Source organism: Trematomus bernacchii, unplaced genomic scaffold, assembly GCF_902827165.1.
Source record: "Trematomus bernacchii unplaced genomic scaffold, fTreBer1.1, whole genome shotgun sequence".
NCBI classification, from domain to species: domain Eukaryota; kingdom Metazoa; phylum Chordata; class Actinopteri; order Perciformes; family Nototheniidae; genus Trematomus; species Trematomus bernacchii.
This window is the reverse complement of record NW_022987689.1, coordinates 14988144-15009532: the sequence shown is the minus strand read 5'-3', so window position 1 is coordinate 15009532 and position 21389 is coordinate 14988144. Positions and strand designations below refer to the sequence as shown.

Below are 21389 nucleotides of genomic sequence, written 5' to 3'. Positions count from 1 at the left end.
CTATGCTGAGCCTCTTAGATAGGCCACAACGAACGCTGCCTCTTCTCAATGAGACGTTCACTGACACAAGCCTGCTGATCTTTGTCTTTCAGTAATACACCTGAAAATGTTCCGCTAAAACATGTTGCTTGAATTTAAAGGACTAGATTGACATTTTGGGAAATACACTTTATTTGCTTTCCTTTCTGTTGTGGCTTCTGGAGTTAGACAAGAGGGTTGATACTACTACTGTAGCCGCTTCAGTTTTTTTTCAATAGCTAACACATTAAGACGACTCTTAAAGAGGAAATATTGAGAACTAACACTAAAGGAGCAAAGCTGTGCCCCTCACACGTTATTAACCCTAACCCTAACCCTGCTTGAGTACTTCCATTTTAGGCTACTCCCTACTTCTATGCCACTACAATTTGGAGGCCATAAATGTTTTACTAGCCTACATTTATTAAACAAGATTGATCAGTAGTTACTTTGCAGGTTCATATAATTGATGCAAAAAATAAATGAATACCTGGCAGTTTAAAAGGCAATTGAAGTTAGCTCACACTTTACCAGATGTAAATTTAAAAAAGATGTACACATTAATGGATCGATTATTATAATCCAGTGATACATATTTCTACGAAAATGGCCATTTTTCACATGGGTACTTCTAGTTGTGGTACTTTAAGTATATTTTGATGCTATTACCTTTGTAATTTTACTTAGGTAAAAGTATTTCTACACTGTAGTGTTACTACTTTTACTTTCATCTGAGTACTTCTTTAACCTCTTTTTCTTGAAGAGTTTGGTCTACATGTGCTCTTTATGACTAAAATGAGATAACTTCTGTTAACTGATAACTTATGCAAAAATGAATTGACTTTCAAAATACTCCTATACAAACCAGTTGATGAAGCGAGCTGCTAAGACTCTCAGGTGCATACATTAAAGGGGACCTATCATGCAAAATGCACTTTTGTACGTCTTTTATACATGAATATGTGTCCCCAGTGTTCCAGGGAACTCACCAAGTGTCAGAAAACACAACCCTCTCTATTTTCCTCCATACCCAAATCTCTAAAAAAGGGGCTGCAACGGATCTGATAAAAACTGATCCAGATTTGAACACTGTCCTGACGTCAGGACAGTGGCGCTACGGCTATTGGGCCAACTCCACCAATCAGGAGGAGACAGCCACGGCCAATGCCGTTCGAAAGCGCTGGAGACGCTGTAGTACATATGCCAGGCCTGTAGGTGGTGCTGTTCTCACAGAATCAGCCCTTGCAAAAACAGAGCTAAAAAAGTGCAAATTGAGCGAAATGAGGCATGGCTAAAATGCATGATCTGTTTGGTATTTTGAAAAAAAAAAAGTATAAATATGCCTTATATAGGTATGGTCCTACACTATATTATTATAATATAGCATGATAGGTCCACTTTAATTGTTCACTCACCACAGGCGTAAGCACTTTAAAAAGCAAAAGTTGAGTGTGCCAGTTTTTTTTGGCTCAACTAACGGTTTTGCTACTTTTATGCACTTAAATCTATTTATATTACCTTCTGTTCTGATTGCAGTGCAAACTGTGTGGAGAGAGAGAAAACATTTCCAGCAGCTTGCAGTTACTGGTTTTTTGCTTGTATAATATATTTTTGTACTTACAATAATTTCTTTTTTTTAAAAACAGAATTTATAAAAGGAAGGTATGTTTAAGATTACACTTAGAAGTCTGTAACTGCTCCAAGAGTTGACATTTATTGTAAAACTTTAAAAGATTTGAAGCTAATGTACTTGCAGGATTTGTGCTGATCTGAATTTGTATCCTCATTAGTATTTGATTGTACTAAATGTAAGTCTCTTTAGATAAAACATCAGCTTAATGAAATGAAATGCAAAGAAAAGGATGGTATGAACCATGTGAGGGCCAAATTACGGTGACAAAACCTTTTTAAAAAAAAAAGTAAATCTTTGTATAATTCCTGTGTTTGGCTGTGTGAATTGTGCTTTTGACAAAATTAGCCCTCTTTTCAAAATTCTGCTTTAGGAATCCTAAAAAACCCATCGTGCTGTGATGGATTTACCCCCCGGGGTCTAGACACTGGTGGTGGTGAAGAGCTGAAGGGAAATAGAAATCTAGAGTGATGAGGGTTCTTCTGGGCTTGGCCTGGCCCTGGAGCTGATGAACTGGAGGTGAAGGAGGTGGAGGAGGTCTGCATCGATTCTCCTGAACAATGCTGACAGGGGAGAAAAGAGCAGATTTAAACGTTTGCCGGATGTGCTGTGATTGGCTTGTGGGAGATGAGACGGGTCCGATTGGTTTAGCTGGGGGTATGTTGCTTGCGCCCTTGCTTATTGAAAGAAAGGGCGAGTGAGTGAGAGAGGATTTGTGAATGAGAGTGTAGGAGACATTCTTCCTGAAAGACCTTGCGCTGACCATCATTTAATAACTTAAAACTCCAGGAAGTCCCTGCAACCAGCTAAGAAGTAACTGAGATACATGTCAAACATTGGCCTTTACAACTGTTATGCAGATTATTTTACCATCAGACAGAGCTGGGTTGATACCTTAGTTTGTTAATTTCTGGCAAATTACGCTTAAGCTTCATCGTTCAAATTTAGAGGTTATCTTGCCTGGCTGCCCTTATTTCCAGTCGTTGTGCTAAGCTAATATCTCAAACTTGTTAGCCTTAATGTTGAATCATTTAATATTTGGAAAGTCACAAAATGTCATATAATTCCTTTCATACCTAAACTTGACTTGACATGACTACCTGCCTGCTATGGTTACATTTACTTTCCATCATGGCATCTTAGAAGCTAGTACACTTTCTTGTTTTTTTGTCTGTAGCTAATCAATCTTCTGGCACATCTGCTTTTTTGGTAGCCTTGTCTACAGTTGGCAATTTGTATTGTCAAATGGGTTAACCCTAACCCTAACCCAAATGCAGGTGCAACTAATATGATTACAATAATAATGGCTTGATTCCATTGTGTTGTTGCAAGACAAGGACATTGTTTTCATAAATCCTGGCATGCTTGTAGTACAACTGGCTGGAACGAGGCCATTGGTAATGTTTTAAATTGCATCTGTTCATGTCCTGTACTGAGAAGTTGCAGATAGAAGGCTCTGATTGACACATTCATTATATATCGATAAAAGGTTAAACTGCACATATTTATCTGATATCATTTACATTTTCAGTATGCAATCTCAATAGGGCCTCAAGTGACTTCAAGTTTTAAGCTATTTCAGGGCGTAGAGGCATTCCGTACGTTTATGACCAAAGTTCCCCTCTCATGTGACTGAAAGCGCATGTCAGCTTAGTCATGATATTAATTAGTAACTTGCCAGTTAAAAGCTTGCTGAATGACCCTAAAACACACAGCTTAAAATGTGCTATATACATGTATTTATATAGCAAATTTTAACACAAGACAATTCAAAGTACTTTACAAAAAAACATTAAAATAATTAAGACAGAAACTCAGTTAAATAGCCAAAAGAATACGAAGAATACAAATGTCCTACTAAACTGAATGAATTCATTAAGAGAGTTAACCTACTACTGAACATCTCAGTGTTATGAATGGGGAGTCGCCCCCTTTGTGTTGAGCTCAAAATACACTTTCTCCCCCTGGTGGACAAAATGCACACTTGCAATTCATCTTTTGTATCAGTTTAGTTGAACATCAATGAAACCAAATATCAAATTATAATCTTCAAAGATCCATCCAAATGTTACCCTTTTTGTATAGAAGAAAAAGAGGCAGGGTGCAAAATGACATAATACATTATGGATAGATGGATGGCCGTATGGATGGATGGTACTGTAGATGGTATGAATCAAATTTCATCATTATCTAACCAAGCTCTTTGTCATTGTCAGTCATTTTGTAAAAAGAAAAAAAAAGAAGAGTAATGAAATCTTCGGTAACGAGGTTGAGAAGAAACACAAAAGTATTAACATTATGGAATACCTTCTCATTTACAAGTGCCTTCACCGTTTCAATTGTAAAAATATGGTGGTGTCATGCTGTGTCTTTGTGTTTCCTGTTTTATTTTGAAAAGTGTTTCCCCCCTGTGGTATGTTTCTTTTTAATCCTTGTCTCTCGTTTTCCCACCTGTGTGATTGTCTGATTAGTTTCGCCTGGGTTTTTCCAGCTGTGTCTTGACCTTTTGATTAGTTCTGCTTATATTTATTTACTGGTTTTCTAATGGTAGCTCACTAGAATGTGTTGTTCTGTTTTATTTGGCCTTACCACCATGGATGTAATGTAACCTTAAATAAAGGTACTTTTATTTTAAATTCTTCTCTTCTGTCTAATTTGGGTTTACCCAAATTACCCTGCTCCGCATCCTTAGTTGGTCCATGACAGCCTGATAGATGTTGATTCACTTGCTGTGTTTCCACTTGATATTGGTGTTACAATAATGAATAAATGTTATGATTGAAGAATGATGGCTTGAATGTGTTTTCTAGAGTCTATTTCATCCAGAAAAATTATAACTTTCAGTTAACTGTAAGAAGAATTGTTAAAATTGTTTCATGGGACATTCCAACTCTCCTTCATGTCCACAAAAGTTGTAAATCCCCTTCACGCTCATAATTGTCCAAACATGTCTACATTTCCAGGTGTTTACTGGGATGGGTGGTGTTTATTAGAACATTTTTTTTATTGTGATCCACACAGTGGTTTATATGTAGGCCTAAAAGGTTATGCGTTTATTGCAGTTATTTTCATTTCAATTGTTTTAAACAATCAAACTAATTGGAGTCATGTTCATTTATAAGGGTGGACAGGATGCTGCAACCATTTCCTTTCATTTTCATTTAATATTTCAGAAATGTCACTTTGGTAATATTTGTTACTGTGGTCCATGTTTATATAGCCTATATGACACAGTAAGAACATATGGGGAGAATTATCTATGCACTTTAAGAGGTCCATCTGCAGAAACCAGATGGTTTAAGTTTAAGCTTCTTCTACAAATGTGATGTAATATTGTCCTTAATACTCAATGTACATTTTCCTAATCATACTTAAATACTTTTACTTGTACAAAAAGTTTTTCTCAGTACCATTCTCGATGCAGTAGGCTACTTGAAATTGAGTATTTTTACAGGGTGGTATTTGTACCTTTACTCAAATAAAGAATAGGAATACCTTTTCAACCACTGGCTTGAAAAAAACATATTTTGCTGCTGGGAGACTTTTTTATTTTTTTATTCACGGAACTTTCTTATACTTTCACTTTCGTCCCTACAGTATGTCGCAGCAAGAATTAAAGGAGGTGAGTTAGAAAAAATAAGCTAATCAAGTAAAATGACTGAATCTGGATCAATAGGGTTGATAATACAGACATTGATTGATTGATTGAAAAGTTTATTAACAGCTTGTATATTGGGTACAGTACAGTACAGCTCAAAACATACAATTGTTAAGGGGATGCAGACCAGAGAAAGACTTTCGTCTTGTTTACATCAGGGTCCCCCATTTCCAATTCATAATTCACATAATAGATTTGTGTTGGAACAATGTAGTTTTACTGTATGTTTAATGTATTGCAATGCAACAGCGTGTTTTATGTAGCCACTTTTACGGGCTTTTTATGTGTTTGAAGCAGGAACAGACGAACTATCAGTTACAACAAAACATGATGTTCTGTGTTGCACTATGAACCGAGAAGTGCTGTTTTTATTCAGTGGTTGTTTTATTTAAAAAATCGGAGATTAACATATTTACTGAACCGACTGACAAATGTTCATGTCGTAGTGCCAAATGAAATGTTCAACCGCCATTTCAGATATCACAAAAGAAGGAAGCGGCACGTTATTTTACTGTGTTGTTTCTCTCTCATTCAGACGGTTTAATAACTTTTTAAAGAACGACATGTTAATAGTGCACATAAAAGAAGCATCTGGTTTCCTTCAATGTACTCTACATCTCCTGTAAGGTAAAACATAGAAGAGATGACGCAAGTAAGCTTGAGATGAGTTCAGGTTTATAAACCACAAAGAAAATAACTTTACACGGTTTTAAAATGTTCTTTTTAAAATGTGTATAGGCCTACCGTTTTAATTTACCTTGTCTGATTTAAGTGTTTGTGAGTATGAAGGTGTGTCTTCTCTTTGCTCTCAGCCAGGGCCGGTGTTGTGTCAAATTATGCACCCCCGTCGTGAAATGCACCCCTTGACACGGGAACGCGCATTTGAATGTATAGTCCGCTATTCTATGTTGTCTTTTTGATGGTTGGGTGGTCGAATCCTGGATTTTGCATTCATTCGTCACTTATAATTCAGTTAATATTTTATTTAATATATGTTTTTATTTAATTGTGACGTCCTGTCTGTATACCTTTGGTTGTACTTGTGCTTTACAATGTATTGTTTATTTTTACATCAAGTGCTTGAGGGTGGGATTAATAGAATTTTTTTTATTTTGGGGGGTGCTTTTTATGAACAGCCTGGTTGCCACGATATGCACCCCTTGCTATCTCTGACAATAAACGTGTCACATACATGAAACTTGCTCCATTTATTGGTACTAGTCCTACAACTATACCCTCCAAAGTGCTTGAGGGTGGGATTAATAGAAGCATCTTTTTTTGGGGGGTGCTTTTTACGGCAGGCCAGGGGGTGCATTTCATGAGGGGTGCATAATTTGACACAACACCTGTTCTAGCCAATTTGATGTCCTAGGCGAGATTTTAGCTGGCTCTACAGTTTTAAACGATATTTTTGGTTTACTGTCCTATAGTATACATTGAAATCATTTCAAACCTGTTTATCCCAATAATTATAAAGAAGTGCCTTGGAAATATTTGTTTACATAAATTGTGATCAAAACTTTTGAGACCCACTGAGACAACTTAGACTAAAGTTAACTATCTAAACACTCAGAGTCTTTTACCTCACTGAGCCTCTCAGCCTCCACCCTTGTTGTAGAAACATCTTCTTCTTATATCTGTTAGAGCAGCTAGCACCAGATGCTAACAACAACAGCGCCGGTACCGGTGCACCCTCTCTCTCTCTCCCTCGCTCACTCCCACGCTCACTCGCACTTTGGCTGTGAGCTGCGGGCGCCTGATAAACCAACATCCCCCTAAGATCTGGCGCCCTAGGCGACCGCCTATGTCGCCTATGCCAAAAACCGGCCCTGCTCTCAGCTCTCAGTGAGTCAGTAATAGTTTGTAAACAGTGGGTAACTGTAACTAAGGACATTTACTCAAGTACTGTTCTTAAGTACAATTTTGAGATACTTTCTTGTACTGTGCTTGAGTATTTCCATTTTACGTTACTTTGTACTTCTACTCCACTACAATTCAAAGGCAAATCATGTACCTTTACTCCACTGCATTTATTTAAATCAGGAGAGACTTCAAGTTTGTTTAGTGAGATAACTTTCAATATTTATTGCCGTGGTAAAATAAATACTGGTGGTGGTGAAGAGCTGAAGGGAATAATGAAGATCTGGAGTGATGAGAGTTCTTCTGGGCTTGGCCTGGGCCTGGAGGTGAACAGGGTGGAAGAGGAGGGCTGCATCGATTCTCCTTAAATGACAGCTGACAGGGGAGAAGAAAGCAGATTTGAAAAGGTGCCAGATGCGCTGTGATTGGTTTGTGGGAGATGAGATGAGTCTGATTGGTTTAGTTGGGGGTGTGATGCATCCTTGCTTATCTAAAGAAAGGGCGAGAGGATGTGAGAATGAGAGTGTAAGTCTTCCTGAAAGAACGTGCGCTGAGCTTCATTTAATACCTTTAGTTACTTTACAGATTTGGATTAATGATGTGAAATATAATCACCACTTAAATCAGACTTTAGTTCCACCTGGAGTAAATTCACAAGCTCCCCTGCAGTATACAAAGTCATTCAAACTAGCTGCACCTTTACCAGCTTTGAGAACACTTTAATGCATCAATATTATAATTAAACATATCATATATATTATTCTGAAATGGATCAATCTGCATAAAGAGTACTTTGAATACCTTTGTACTTTTACTTGAGTAACATGTTGAATGCAGGACTTTTAGTTGTAATTCCTAGAATACTTCTACTTTTACATTTTTTGATGTTGAGATGAGTACTTCCTTGCTGTGCATTAACCTTTACTTTACGGTGCTGGTATGAAAGTAACAGTTTACTTTAGTGCTGTTTTCCTTCAGAGTTGATTCAACAAATTCACTTTTACAAAGAGAACATTTAATTGTACATGACTTAAGTGTAAATGGCTTTTTTTATTTATTTATGGTCATTTGTAATAAATGCCACATCATTGTGTTTTAAACTATTTTCTATGTTTTCACTACCCAGGCCTGGTTATCATATGGACCAATCACAGCTTGTAACTGCCACTATAACTTAAATAATTGGATGGCATCGGCTGGACTCTCCCTTATCGTTTGTTGAAAAACCTGCGGCAGACCGCCAGAGACAACAGCATCGAATTCAGGTATGTTCACATGAATAAGAGAAGCCTTTCAGAAAGATACATTGATGGTGAAGCTTGTTTTTGGCTGTGTCTTTCAGAGAGAAACTATCATAGCGAAGACCAAATAAGCCCGTTAGTGGGAGCAGATTGGATTCTGCGATGTTCATTCAAAGTGTATCTTTTGGTTGTTGCTCATGGAAAAAAAACGATGTCAAACAAATGTACAGTAGCACAAATATATAATAAAACATAAGGGGATTTCTAGTCTGTCATATAATAGCGATGAATGTTGTAAAGATATTGTTGTCATAGTTTATTTAGATTAAACGCTTGAAGAAAGCATTTCTACAGTGGCAGTTCTAGGTCAATTTCACCAGGGGGGCATGCTGTAGCCAGTTATTGTATGAGAGGGGGGAGACATATCCCATTATTTTTCAAATAACTTGTGTCAAAAACACAGTACAAATAAGACTTTAAAATCAGAACATACATGTATTTCGACACCTTCGGCTCAAGTTACAGCACAGTCTTTGCTGCAACAGTATTACAAATGGTATTATCATAGACTCTTCTTTAGAAAGGGGGGTCACAGGGCAGTCAAATCTCAATGTAACATGGGCATTGGCCCCCCGTGGGCCCCCTCCTGGATTCTCCCATGCTTTTCCCGGCGTCTTTCTGACAGAAATAGATGCTATGTGGACACATGGCTTTAAAGGATAAGTCCCACTCTCCAAGGTTAACAATGTCACATTGAAAGAGTAAAAATGTCCAACTACTTGGTGATAAAGATGAATGATTAGCTTAAGTTCAATGAACGTGCTGCTAGGAAGGTAAACATAATGTGTTCTTGTTAGCGTGTGTTGGCAGGTTAACTGATGTAACAGGGGGCAGTAGCAAATGATTTTATATTTTTCTCTCCATATGTTCTCAAATCCAGCAGTTGGTGTCCAGTGGAATCAGTCTCTGATGTGTCCTGCAGAGTGACATTATGGAGACAGCAGCAACAGGTGAGTTTAGACTTTATCCTGTCGTCTGCTTTAAAAGTAATTTAAGAGCACCATGTCCATTTCTTCTAATTGTTTTTGTATGTATGTATGTATGTATGTATGTATGTATGTATGTATGTATGTATGTATGTATGTATGTATGGATGGATGTATGAATGGATGGATGGATGAATGGATGGATGTATTTATGTACGTGTGTATGTATTATAACCATTGTTACTATAGTACCATTCTGTGGACCTGCAGTTCACTGTGATGGATTACACACAAAATCAATATTTTCACTTTAGCTTTTTGCCTCTCTGCTGCTGCAGTCTTTTTGACAAAAAATGTTCATTCACAAAACTGGAAACAGTTAATAAAACCCTTGCATGTTCCCTTACATTAAAGAAAACATGTGAATGTATCAATGTTGTGTACTCTTATAGGGTCAGATGATCCGCCACCTGTGAAACAGAGCAGCAGCGATGGATGGCTCCAGAACACACAGATGGCCAGTCCGCCCCTGTGTAGCATATTATTTTCGATGACAGATGAGCAGATCGCCACTGGGCTTTCAACTAAACACACTGCGGCATGTGTACTGCTCCTTATGGGTACTGCAATTTGTGAAGTGCTGGAGCGGCGTTCCGGTGCGGCGCTCCCCGGCGCGCTCCGGCGTGCTCCGGCAGCATTACACCCCTGATCGTTTCACCATTAAAGAGAGCGGGGCCTAGAAGTTATCCTTCTGCGCTGCGTTGCGTGCATGGCGTGCATGGCTTCCTTCTGCAGGTAACGGGGAGTCGCGCTCTGGCGGTGGTCTCTGACAGTGAGTTTAACTGAACTGAGTCTGTTTTAATCAAGGTGCATTCACAATAATGGAACCAGTCAATAAAACACTTGGCATACACCCTTTAATCAAATGTGAATGTTCTGTATTCTTATAGTGTCAGATCATCTGCTACCTGTGAATCGGAACCGCAGCTATCAATGGCTGCCACCTAACAGTGAGTTGAACTGAACTAAGTCACAACTTTCCCTTCGTATATTACCTTCTAAACTACAGGGGGAGTAGGTTATGGGTACAACATCTTTGTTTTAGTTTAATATTTGCAAGATCATTGGGGATTTTGCATGTTGAGGATGATAACAGCTGACACAATTACTCAAGTCCACCTTTAAAACTGTCACTTCATCATGAACTGTCAACAGGAGGGCGGGGGGGGGGGGGGGGGGGGGGGGGGGGGGGGGCGAGTGTGCGGGGAAGCTGTGGACCTCTTTCGCCTGTCAGCGCAACTTAAATGATGCCGTTTAAACAAATTTAAATAAAGGGCGGTGCCGGCCGTCAGCGAACCGAGCCGGCCGTCAACGGCCCCCTGACGACCGGCCGTTCTGTGATTCTCCAGAACACACAGATGGCCAGTCCGCCCCTGTGTAGCATATTATTTTCGATGACAGATGAGCAGATCGCCACTGGGCTTTCAACTAAACACACTGCGGCATGTGTACTGCTCCTTATGGGTACTGCAATTTGTGAAGTGCTGGAGCGGCGTTCCGGTGCGGCGCTCCCCGGCGCGCTCCGGCGTGCTCCGGCAGCATTACACCCCTGATCGTTTCACCATTAAAGAGAGCGGGGCCTAGAAGTTATCCTTCTGCGCTGCGTTGCGTGCATGGCGTGCATGGCTTCCTTCTGCAGGTAACGGGGAGTCGCGCTCTGGCGGTGGTCTCGTTCAGGATCCGAAAATACAATTTAAATATTTTGCACACTTATTCCACTTATTCCTAGTGTGCCACTGGTTACGGTACCGCGTGCCTAGGGTTGCCGATCCCTGAGTGTTATATAGGGTTTTGTGCATGTAAATGGTCTGCAAAAGCTACAATTCAAAATTTGTGTGTGGGAGAGAATCTCCCACACACTTCCCCCCGCCCCCCCCCCCCTTCTGCCTGAGAAGCCTCTATTGGACTGCTTTGTTTACTTCTGTCACATAATGACGTCACTTAGTAACACTCGCGCTTCTATTAGCTAGCACTCAAACACAGTGTACTTTATAGGCTAAGGGGCAGACAGACAACAGGCCAGCTAACCAATCAGAGCAGACTGGGCTCTGGTTTCAGACAGAGGGTGAAAAGAGGTGCTGCAGCACAGGCAGTATGAAAAAAATTTGAGCATGTAAAAATGGCACAGTAGAGGCACAAATGTACCTTAACAATGTGCATAATATGTTCTCTTTAAGTATTTAGTTAGAGTTATTCTTCTAATTCTGTGTTTTTATTTTCAGTGTCTGAGCTGAGGGTTGTTCTGCTGGGGAACAGCTGGTGTGAGAGGAGTTCAGTGGGGAACTACATACTAGGAAAGACTGTGTTTGACACTGAAGAAGAACCGGACCGCTGTCTGAAAGTCAGTAGGCAGTTGAAAGGAAAAGAGATAGTTCTCATCAACACCCCAGATCTGCTGCACGCCAACATCTCTGAAAACAAACTGACAGAGTATGTGAACGACTGTGTGAGCCTCTCTGATCCTGGACCTCATGTGTTCCTGCTGCTTCTACAGCCTGAAGAGTTCACTGAGGATTACAAACTGAGACTTTGCAGAGTCTTGGAACTCTTTGGTGATCAATCTTTTGATCATGCACTGATTCTGATATCACCACCCACAGAGGAGAGTTCAGGTGTCATGGATTTTATGCAGCATCCACTCTTAAAAGACATGATTGCAAAGTGTAGAAACAGATATTTGAGGCAGAACATTGACATTGACCAGTCAGAGCTGTTAACACGTCTGGGTCAAACTACAAAGGAGATCTTTGGACACCATGAAGGCAATGAATTTTATGTTGAGGATGTAGGTTTGATCATGATAAAGTGTGAATGCATCAAAGTAGCTTTAAACCTGGTTCTGTGTGGGAGGCGAGGAGCAGGGAAGACTTCAGCAGCCAAGGCCATTTTAGGTCAGACAGAGCTCCATTCAGCCTCCAACTCATCAGAGTGTGTTAAACATCAGGGAGAGGTGTGTGGACGCCGGGTTTCCCTGGTGCAGCTGCCTGCCTTGTGCGGAAGACCTCAGCAGGAAGTGATGGAGGAATCATTCAGGTGCATCTCCCTTTGTGATCCTGAGGGCGTCCATGCCTTCGTCCTGGTCCTACCTGTGGGTCCCCTCACTGATGAAGACAAGGGAGAGTTAGAGACCATCCAGAACACATTCAGCTCTCAAGTCAACGACTTCACCATGATTCTGTTCACCGTGGAGACAGATCCCACAGCTCCAGCGGTCGTTGACTTTATACAGGAAAACAAAGACATCCAGGAGCTCTGTCAGAGCTGTGGAGAAAGATATGCTGTTCTCAACATCAAGGACCAGCAGCAGATCCCAGAGCTGTTGGATGCTGTGGAACAGACGAGAGTTGAAGGATCCAGGTGCTTCACGATGACGATGTTCACTAAGGCTCAGATGAAGAAGGTTGAAGAGCTGGATAACGCTAACAGAACACTTAAAGCAAGAAAGAAAAGTGAGATGGGAGAAGATGACGAAAGAGAGCGTCTCAGGATGGTACTGATCGGGAAGGCTGTCGGTGTGAAGAGTACAATTGGAAACACCATTTTGGGTGAAGAACATTTCCCCCAGAAGTGTGTGACCACCATGTGCCAGAGAGCAACAGGAGAGATTCATGGACGATCTGTCGCTGTGGTCAACACACCTAGCTTGTTTGACACACCTCTGTCTGATGATGAGCTCCGACGAGAGGTTAGAAAATGCCTCAGCATATTGGCTCCTGGACCTCATGTGTTCTTACTGGTGCTGCAGATTGGAAACCTTACACAAGAGGAAAAACACTCAGTGGAACTGATCAAGAAATATTTTGGCAAGAAGTCTCAAGATTCCATCATCATTATACTCACCAGAGGAGAGGAACCTGAAGATAAGTTATCTGAGAGTTATGCCGACGTCTGTGGTGGCTTTGTCAAAAAACTCATCAATGACTGTCGAGGGAGGTACCAGGTCTTCAACGAAGGTGACACAGAGGGCACGCAGGTCAGGGAGCTGCTGACCAAGATCGAGACCATGGAGAAGGAAAATGGCGGCTGCTGCTACACCGAGGGATACACAGCAAAACAAGTGGAGAGGATTTTGAAGGAGAAAGAAGAAGAAAGGAAGAGAAAGGAGGAGAACCTGCAAAGAAAACACGAAGATGACATGAAAACACTGGAGCGCAAAATGAAAGAAGAGGAGAGAAAGCTGGGGGAAAAACAGCTGAAGGAGAAGGACCAAAGCATCAACAAGGAGCGTGAGAAGAGAAAGCAAGAACGGGAGGAAGATGAAAGGGGACGGAAGAAACAGGAAGACACTACGCGACAGGAATGGAAAAGAAAACTGGATGCGTTAGAGGGAAAGGTTCAGTATGAAAGAGAGCAAAATGAAACGTATGCAAAGAAACTGGAGCAGATTAGAAGAGAGGTCAAGAGAGATCAAGAGTCCTGGAATAGGGAGCGAAAGGACACCTGGGAACGAATACATGAAGAGGATAAACAGAGCCTGGAGGAGTGGAAGGTCAACTACAGGAATCTGCAAGAGGAGTACCATTATAAGAGAAGAAAATACACATACTGCATAGTGGTGCTGATGTTGTCTCTATCGTATTTATTATCTTATATATTTCTCAGTTAGGAATACCCATGCATACACACTACAGACTTGTAATGGACATTCCTACATTGGCCATGCCATCAGTAGCAGCTTGGGGTTGAGTATTCTGCCAAAGCATACATCCACATGATGACTGCAGCTGCGAACCCACAACCTTCCGTTTGAAAGAAGACCGCACTACCTCACAGCCAGACTCTTCCCGGTGAGAAAAACTCTATGGCTGAAGTGTTAGTCGGTCTGGATACACACACAGAGACACGTAGCAGAGTTGGCCTCATATCTAATATAATAATAATATAGTCCACACATTTAAGAGTAGGTTAAAGACTTTCCTCTTTAGTACAGCATACAGTTAAGACTGGTTTTAAACCCCCTTTCATACATCCTCATGGACCCTTCGTTTTATGGAATTGTATTGTACTCTAACTGTATTTGTGTCATTGTGTTATGTTCCTTTTTAAATTATGTTTGTTGTTTTTACATTGTTTTACATTGCCAATTTTGTTTGTTGACTTGTGAGACAAATAGGATTTGTGATTTTGGGTTATATAAATAAACTTGAATTTAATTTAATTTAATTTAATTTCATTGAATAATATCCATCTGTGTGTTCTGAAGAATCACAGCAGAGTTGGTAGTCCAGGGAGGCTGGCACGCATATATTTTGTTTTACTTTAATGTAACATAATCATTTAAAGGGGTCCTATTATGCTTTTATGCCTGAAATGCCTCGATTGTACTCCTTTGTTTACGTAACATTCCCGCTACTATTGGCTGGTTCTTCAACATATTGTTTGTGATGCTAAGGGGCGGGACATCTCTAAGCGGATGACCAATTACAACAGAGTTAACCAATCAGAGCAGACTTGCCTCTGGTTTCAGACAGAGGGTGAAAAGAGGTGCTGCAGCACAGGCAGTATGAGAAAAAGAAAGACCTTTTTAAGCATTAAAGCACTAATGCAACCGTTTTGGTTTTAACTTGAAAGGACATCTTCGATAACATTACCAGTGAAGATCAAAGTTGCGGGAGGCTTACTTTTAAAATGTATTCTGTTGACTAGTTACCTGTAAAAAATGTAATCTGACTATCAACATGTACAATTATTGTAACCTAATTACGTATTGTTGTTTTTGGATAACCTCACTATTGAATGTAATTATAATAAATACATGAGAAAATAAATATCTATGTGATGTTTTTTACTTAAGTGAATTATGTTATAAAACAGAACAATGTGACCTTACAAAAGAAGAAACCAAGATATTTATTATCTAAAATGTGTCTTCTGCTCAGAGATTGTATTTATAGGAAAACCTGCCTTTCATTTAGTTGAATCGACACTTGAGCCCCACACACACTATTCAATATAGGTTGAGCTACTGAAACAAAGAAAGTGAACACCATACAGCAGATTCAGGCAGTAGGCGTATAGATTTACTTAAAGTATTAGCCTACAGTACAGCTTACAGAGAAGAAATACAATCTGATCCTTTTACAACAAACCCAATACGCTCTTTTTAGTTTTTTAGTGACAATTTTTGTAATCCAGTTTATAATTGTTTTTAGAAATGTAACAGTAATCTGATGGGAATACAGAATTTTGCTTGCATTGTCTGAAGTAGGTGTGGTCAGCAGTTACTGTAAGAATCACCCATATTGAGTCATAGATCAATGCAGAGTGTACTAACTCCTGCAGTGACAATTGTGGCTGGAGAGTGTTTGTTGAAAGTGGTCACATAACATTTGAAAACAGCCACAACCGTGTACCTTGCACTCGCGTCACTAGTGCATACCAGTACTTAAAAATACTAATTGTTGTGGGCTGGGCAGGGTCATAGTCCAGCTGTTTTTGAAGTGAATCCAGGCCAACGCTACCAAGATAAAAAGTTGTGAACTGTGCTGCCGAATTATCAAAATGTTTAGATGTTGTTCCTCCATGGCTATCAACCTTAGAGATGTTCTGATTTTCCCAAGTGGCAGTGTTGTGTGGTTAGGGCGCCTGCTGCTGGTGGAGAGATAGGAGTGTCTCAGCTGGAGATCAGCAGCCAAGGTATGCTGGGAACCTGGTTCTGGGTTGCGTTCGAGTCGAATAGTGTTTTTTTTTTTGCTTAAGAAGGTTCCTTACATGGATAATATGACCCAGAAGTACCTACATGGCAGCCATGATAAGCTCTTTGAATTCTTTAGTTGTTAGGAAAGGGTTTTTAATCCTACCTTTAATACCCCCTTTAGCAAATGATACACTGGACCATCCTTACAACTGAAAATGAGATAATGCTGTCCCACAACTCCTTGCAGCTGCAACATTTAACAGGTCAAGACACAAGCCAGGGCATATTTGTTTAATATAATAAATATTATTAGTTGTTTTTGCTAAACCTTGTATCATCTTGTATAGTTTGCTGTGCCATCAATAAGTACAGTTACTAAGCAACTGTAGCAGGGCTTTTGGTGTTTGTTTCACCATGTTGCAAATTACAATGTCCATTTGTTATTAATACTGCCCTCATATAATTAAAAATAGCAGTTATTCTAGCAATCAAGCAAAAAAGATGCTCATGTCTTTTTTCATGTCATTTATTTGGCACCACCTTATTAATGTGTGTATTTAGCTATTTGTTAGCCATATGGATGCCTGTTGCATTCTGGGAGACTCCAGAATGATGGATGAATGAATGTAAATAATAATCAACATTTATTATATATTCCCAAGCATAAAATGTCTTCTGCTTTTAATAGACTTCTTCTGGCATAAAGAAGTGTACGTGAAGTCTATGTGTATGGACACGTTTTTGAATTAATTATCATCTTTACATCTTCTAATGTCCAAATATAATATAAATGTTTTTATGATTTTCAACAGGAAGTGTCAATAAAACGGGGGAAACATTTGGGCAGAACAAAATTGACTACATGCATTTAAATGTGGCAGGTATATATACAAAGTTTTTTGTTTTTGTTTTTGTGGTAGGTTCTGTAATTTAAAATGTCCCTTTTACTGTAATAATATTTCAACAGAACAATGTAAAATATGAGTATTCATGATTGATGCCAATGATCATCCTGTAGATGGCAGCAGCATCCAAATTTGGACTGAAGCCTGAATACAAGACAAGGCTGTCCAGTACAGGCAGTAGAAGTCTTTAGATATAGCTCTAGATTTTATCTTGTAGAAGTAATGATACCTCAATTTAAAAATACTCAATTTTGAGTAAAAGTCTAAAAAAAAAAATGATTAAAAGTGAATGTAATTTTCATTTTGCCATTGCTGCTGTTTGAGGTTGATCTAATATGAATTACTTTTTTTTTTAGAAAGACTGGAAAAGTCATTTTGTGGCTCTTGAAATAGGTAATTATTAGAAATAAATTGATCATACAAGTAAGTAACTCTATATGGGGTTTAAAGCTAGGGAGGAAGGATAGCGTCAATAGTTATTTTTTCTTTAGGACTCTTTCTTATAAAGTAGAATTTGCATGACAGAGACTGAATGACATTGCAATGTTTTAACATTTTATCCTGTATGAAATGTCACAGTTTGGTGTTAAGTGATTTATGTTAACAACAGTAAATAGATTCAAATTTCACCACAGCAAAAACATTGCTTACATACAGTACACACATGTAAGATACAGTTTAATAATTGTGTTTTTAAATTATTCAATATTATTAGGATTGGTGCTACGTACGTGATAAACATTTGGCTAATATGTCAAATGTGCTCAGAAAACGCAGTCCGCTCTTCTGCTTGACAAAGTGGTGGCCAATGATGTGCCGTAGAGAGATCTGTGTGAACAGATTCTCATTCTGGCCCACTACTCCAGCAGCTGATTTTCTGACAGGTGCAACATCAACCAGAGAGGATGAAATAATCTCACAGTCGCACACCACTGGGTTACACAAACAGGGCTTATGATCAGAGAACGCTGTTCCACCGACCAGCTGGTGGGAGGTGGGAGGACACCGGGCAAAAGTGGCTCTCTCATCTCTGAAATGCAGCTGCTCAGGTGTTCTCAGGCAAGGTATGAAAAACCTAATTGCTTCAGCGCTCAGAGGCCATCAGTGGATAGCTACACTGTAACTGAACCATAACACCTACTTCCTGCAGCTGTGACAGCGCAGATCAGAAAACAGCTGGGGGAAGAAAAGGAAAAACAGTATGCACGCTCAGAAAATGTTCCCTAAAGGTTAATTAAATAAGAAACATGAACGGAGTAGAAGTCACACTGAAATGCAAAGTGCAGATTTCAATGATGGCTGTGACTGTTTGGCAGCTTGTCTTGAATACGTAATGTTGAGAAAATGTGGCACACTTTCCAGACTGGCTGCTGTGACAAATGAAAACTATTTGCTGCCAACTTTCAAGACCCCTATACAAACCGTTGTAATATTGACTTTCTACTTCTCCTTTTCCTCCAAAATGATGAACCCTTGCAAAAATGGAGGTCACTCAGGCAGAGAGATAGGGCTGATGAAGTGGCTTCTTATCTGTTCTGTCAAAATGCTTGAGTGATTATTGATCATGTTGATGTGCTGTACCCTGCAAGATAACAAGGAAAATGTTTTACAGTGTACACCTGCTGTCTATCAATTTGTCGTGATGTAGACAGTTATTGCATGACAGGTCACACACTTCTTATCAGTCACCCCTTCACATATAACTTGTAAATACTTTGGAACATGAACATTTACCCTGACAGAGTCCCAAGAGGATGAACCCTATGTCTTTAACGATCCCTTGACTTTCCCGTTGTACCACTGGCAGGGTTGGCGTGGTTTTCTCATTGCCTTTTGAAATTAGTACAAACATCTAGAGCCATCATCAAGTCAAGAAATGTAACTGGTCCATAACTTTGGTTTATAACAAAATACCTGCTAAATGTATTGCTATTCCAATGTTAGCATGCTTACAGTACACGCAAAAAGAAATATGGTGAACCTACTATACCATTGCAGAACGTTTTCATATCAGCTAAATATAAGCATGCTAACACGCTCAACAAGATGGTAAACACTGTAGCATTATATAGCTATATATTATCATATAAGCATTTTTATTTTGAGCATCTTTCATTAGCATTTAGCTCGAAAGACTGTTAGAAATGCTGTGGACTCTTAGTCTTGTTATTTTATTAAATCAATATACAGCTTTTATTTACTTATTTATTGAATGCCTTTAGTGTGTTTTCCAAACCATAGATAGGCTTTTGTAAGCCGAGTGGTTACAGCTCATACCCTATGACTGTGATTTCTCAAGTTCAATACTGGCCTTGAGTTCTGTGTTGCATGTCACACCTCTCACCCATTTTCTACACTGTCTTCTGTCAAATAAAAGCAGAAAAGGCCTACATGTTGAAAAAATAATCACTTTGCTTTTCATGAGTGTAAAGTGAGTGGGTGTTTCTTTCTGTCGCTCTTATATACACTATTTTCATACGTGGCTTGCCCAGTTACAGCAAGGTCAAAACTAGGGCAGCTGTCTGTTTCAGAGGCATGCAAGGCACAGGACATTTGGTAGTGAGGAAAAAAGACTAGTGGACAGGGCACTCCAGCACCATGGTCAATGTACTGTAATGCATGCAAAATGTACTCTCAAGTATTTCCCACTATTTGCATATTTTAGTCGATTGACAGCCTCCCTCCCTCTGCCTCCTGCCTAATCCTCAGTGTGCTAAAAGCATTTTCATGACTCACTCCTTGCAGCAAATTGACTGTAAATTCAATTTAGTGTGTGTTATCTCTGATGGGTAAAAATCTGATTTGCAACCAAACCAAAAACATTTCTTGCGCTTCATCAATTATCCATCGCTATAGTTTTTACTTGCACATGGGCACGAATGATAACACATAATGTGCTTTACATATAATTAACTATCCAAGTGCAGAACGTACAGTACTGCATGTGAGCTATTACTATGAGCAGCTGGTCACATGTTTCATAGATTGCATGCTGGGGATCATACACCCTAAGGAGATAGGAATGTAAACAAAAAAATCATTAGTTTTGCAATTCCCAAATCATTTGCCTGACAACTTGGTGTATGTTGTCGCTTTTGTCTTGGGAGAAACTTGATGTTTCTGTAGGAATATTTATTTGTGTAAACACACTGGTCACAAGTCATTGTGACCAATTAAAATGTGTTTGGGACAAGCTAATATTACATTGGCTGATATTTCAAAAAGGCTCATTTTTAGACATTTATTCATAATTTGAACACCTGTTCAACAACCACTGCCTCATCTTGTTCGTGGTTGCCTTGCAACGATGACAACAGGCCACAAGTATCCTGTTTTTTTCTTAGTGCCACGACTTTATTGGTGGTGCTGGTGCATACTATGAAATGTGCAACTACATATATGTGTTTGCTTGTGTATTTACAATATGTCGAGGTTGAGAGGAGGATTAAGTTATCCTTAAGCTTATCTCCATTAAAATGACTGATAATGCTGTCAGCTTTGGATTGTGGCCTAGATTTGAAAGACAGCCTTGTTTGGCTGGCAGCCACCAGACCTTGTAAATACCACTCATGCACTTTTATCTGCCGACGAGTGCTACCTGATTGTGGTTCGTAAGAGCAACAATAACGCTGCAGTTTGGTTAATGAAAGAGGTACAGGGGGGCCTTCTCCTGTTGCTTCTGCCACTGAGAAAACCATATAGCCTGCGGTTCACCTTAGCATAATTTGCATATAGATGAGAATCACATAACATTATTGCGTTGAGGGTATATTAATAAAGGGCTTGTTGAACAGGATACGGTACCATAAGAGACTTGTGTAGATGCTCAAACAGGTGGAGCCCAGAGCGCTGGTTTCTGCCTCAGTAAAGCCTCTTTCTCATGCTCATTTTCATTAAGGATTTAAGATATTGTTACAAAGTAGTGTGGATCGACTGCCACGTCACTGAGTAGACAGCTAGCTACTTTTCAAAATGTGTCCACCCAATGTGAACACAAAATCTCCACAGGGAGGGACACATAATTGCTTGACCTCCTGATCCCTTGCTACCTGCTTCTGCTAGTCCCCACCGCTGTACCACTATTACCTGTCTGTCATGCTCAGAAATTGATTTCACTGGCTCAGTGGGTGTGACATGGATAACCATAGGACCCCACTTTCTCATTTTCTCACATGCACAAAGTTGCAGCCTACATTTTTTATATATGTACAGCTGTAGTTTCTTGATAGCCAACACACTATACTATACTATAGGAAAATAGCTGGAAATAAGGTCTGTGTTTGACACAAATTGAAGAGACAGATCACGTTTTGTTCTACGACATTAAATACATCAGCAGTGACCCCGCTGGTGATTTTTGAAGAGTTTACGTGTCTGAAAAACGATGGTTGTTA

General features: G+C 39.6%; 1 protein-coding gene across 4 annotated transcripts; it reads left to right on the top strand.

The window, feature by feature from the left end:
* Positions 1-5224: 5224 nt before the first annotated feature.
* On the top strand, positions 5225-15221 carry LOC117488739 (GTPase IMAP family member 8-like). 4 transcript variants are annotated; one of them, XR_004556549.1, is made up of 4 exons: positions 5225-5270; positions 8293-8431; positions 9348-9417; positions 9846-9897. XR_004556549.1 is itself a non-coding variant. In XM_034137806.1 (4 exons), exons 3-4 carry the CDS (start codon positions 9399-9401, stop codon positions 14057-14059), a joined length of 2403 nt encoding a protein of 800 aa, XP_033993697.1. In that variant the 5' UTR covers positions 5225-5270; positions 8293-8431; positions 9351-9398; the 3' UTR covers positions 14060-15221. The 4 variants fall into 4 exon arrangements, 3 of the variants coding, with proteins under 3 accessions (XP_033993697.1, XP_033993696.1, XP_033993698.1); XM_034137806.1 differs by lacking the exon at positions 9846-9897 and adding an exon at positions 11676-15221 and having other exon boundaries at positions 9351-9417; XM_034137805.1 differs by lacking the exon at positions 9846-9897 and adding an exon at positions 11676-15221.
* Positions 15222-21389: the final 6168 nt, after the last annotated feature.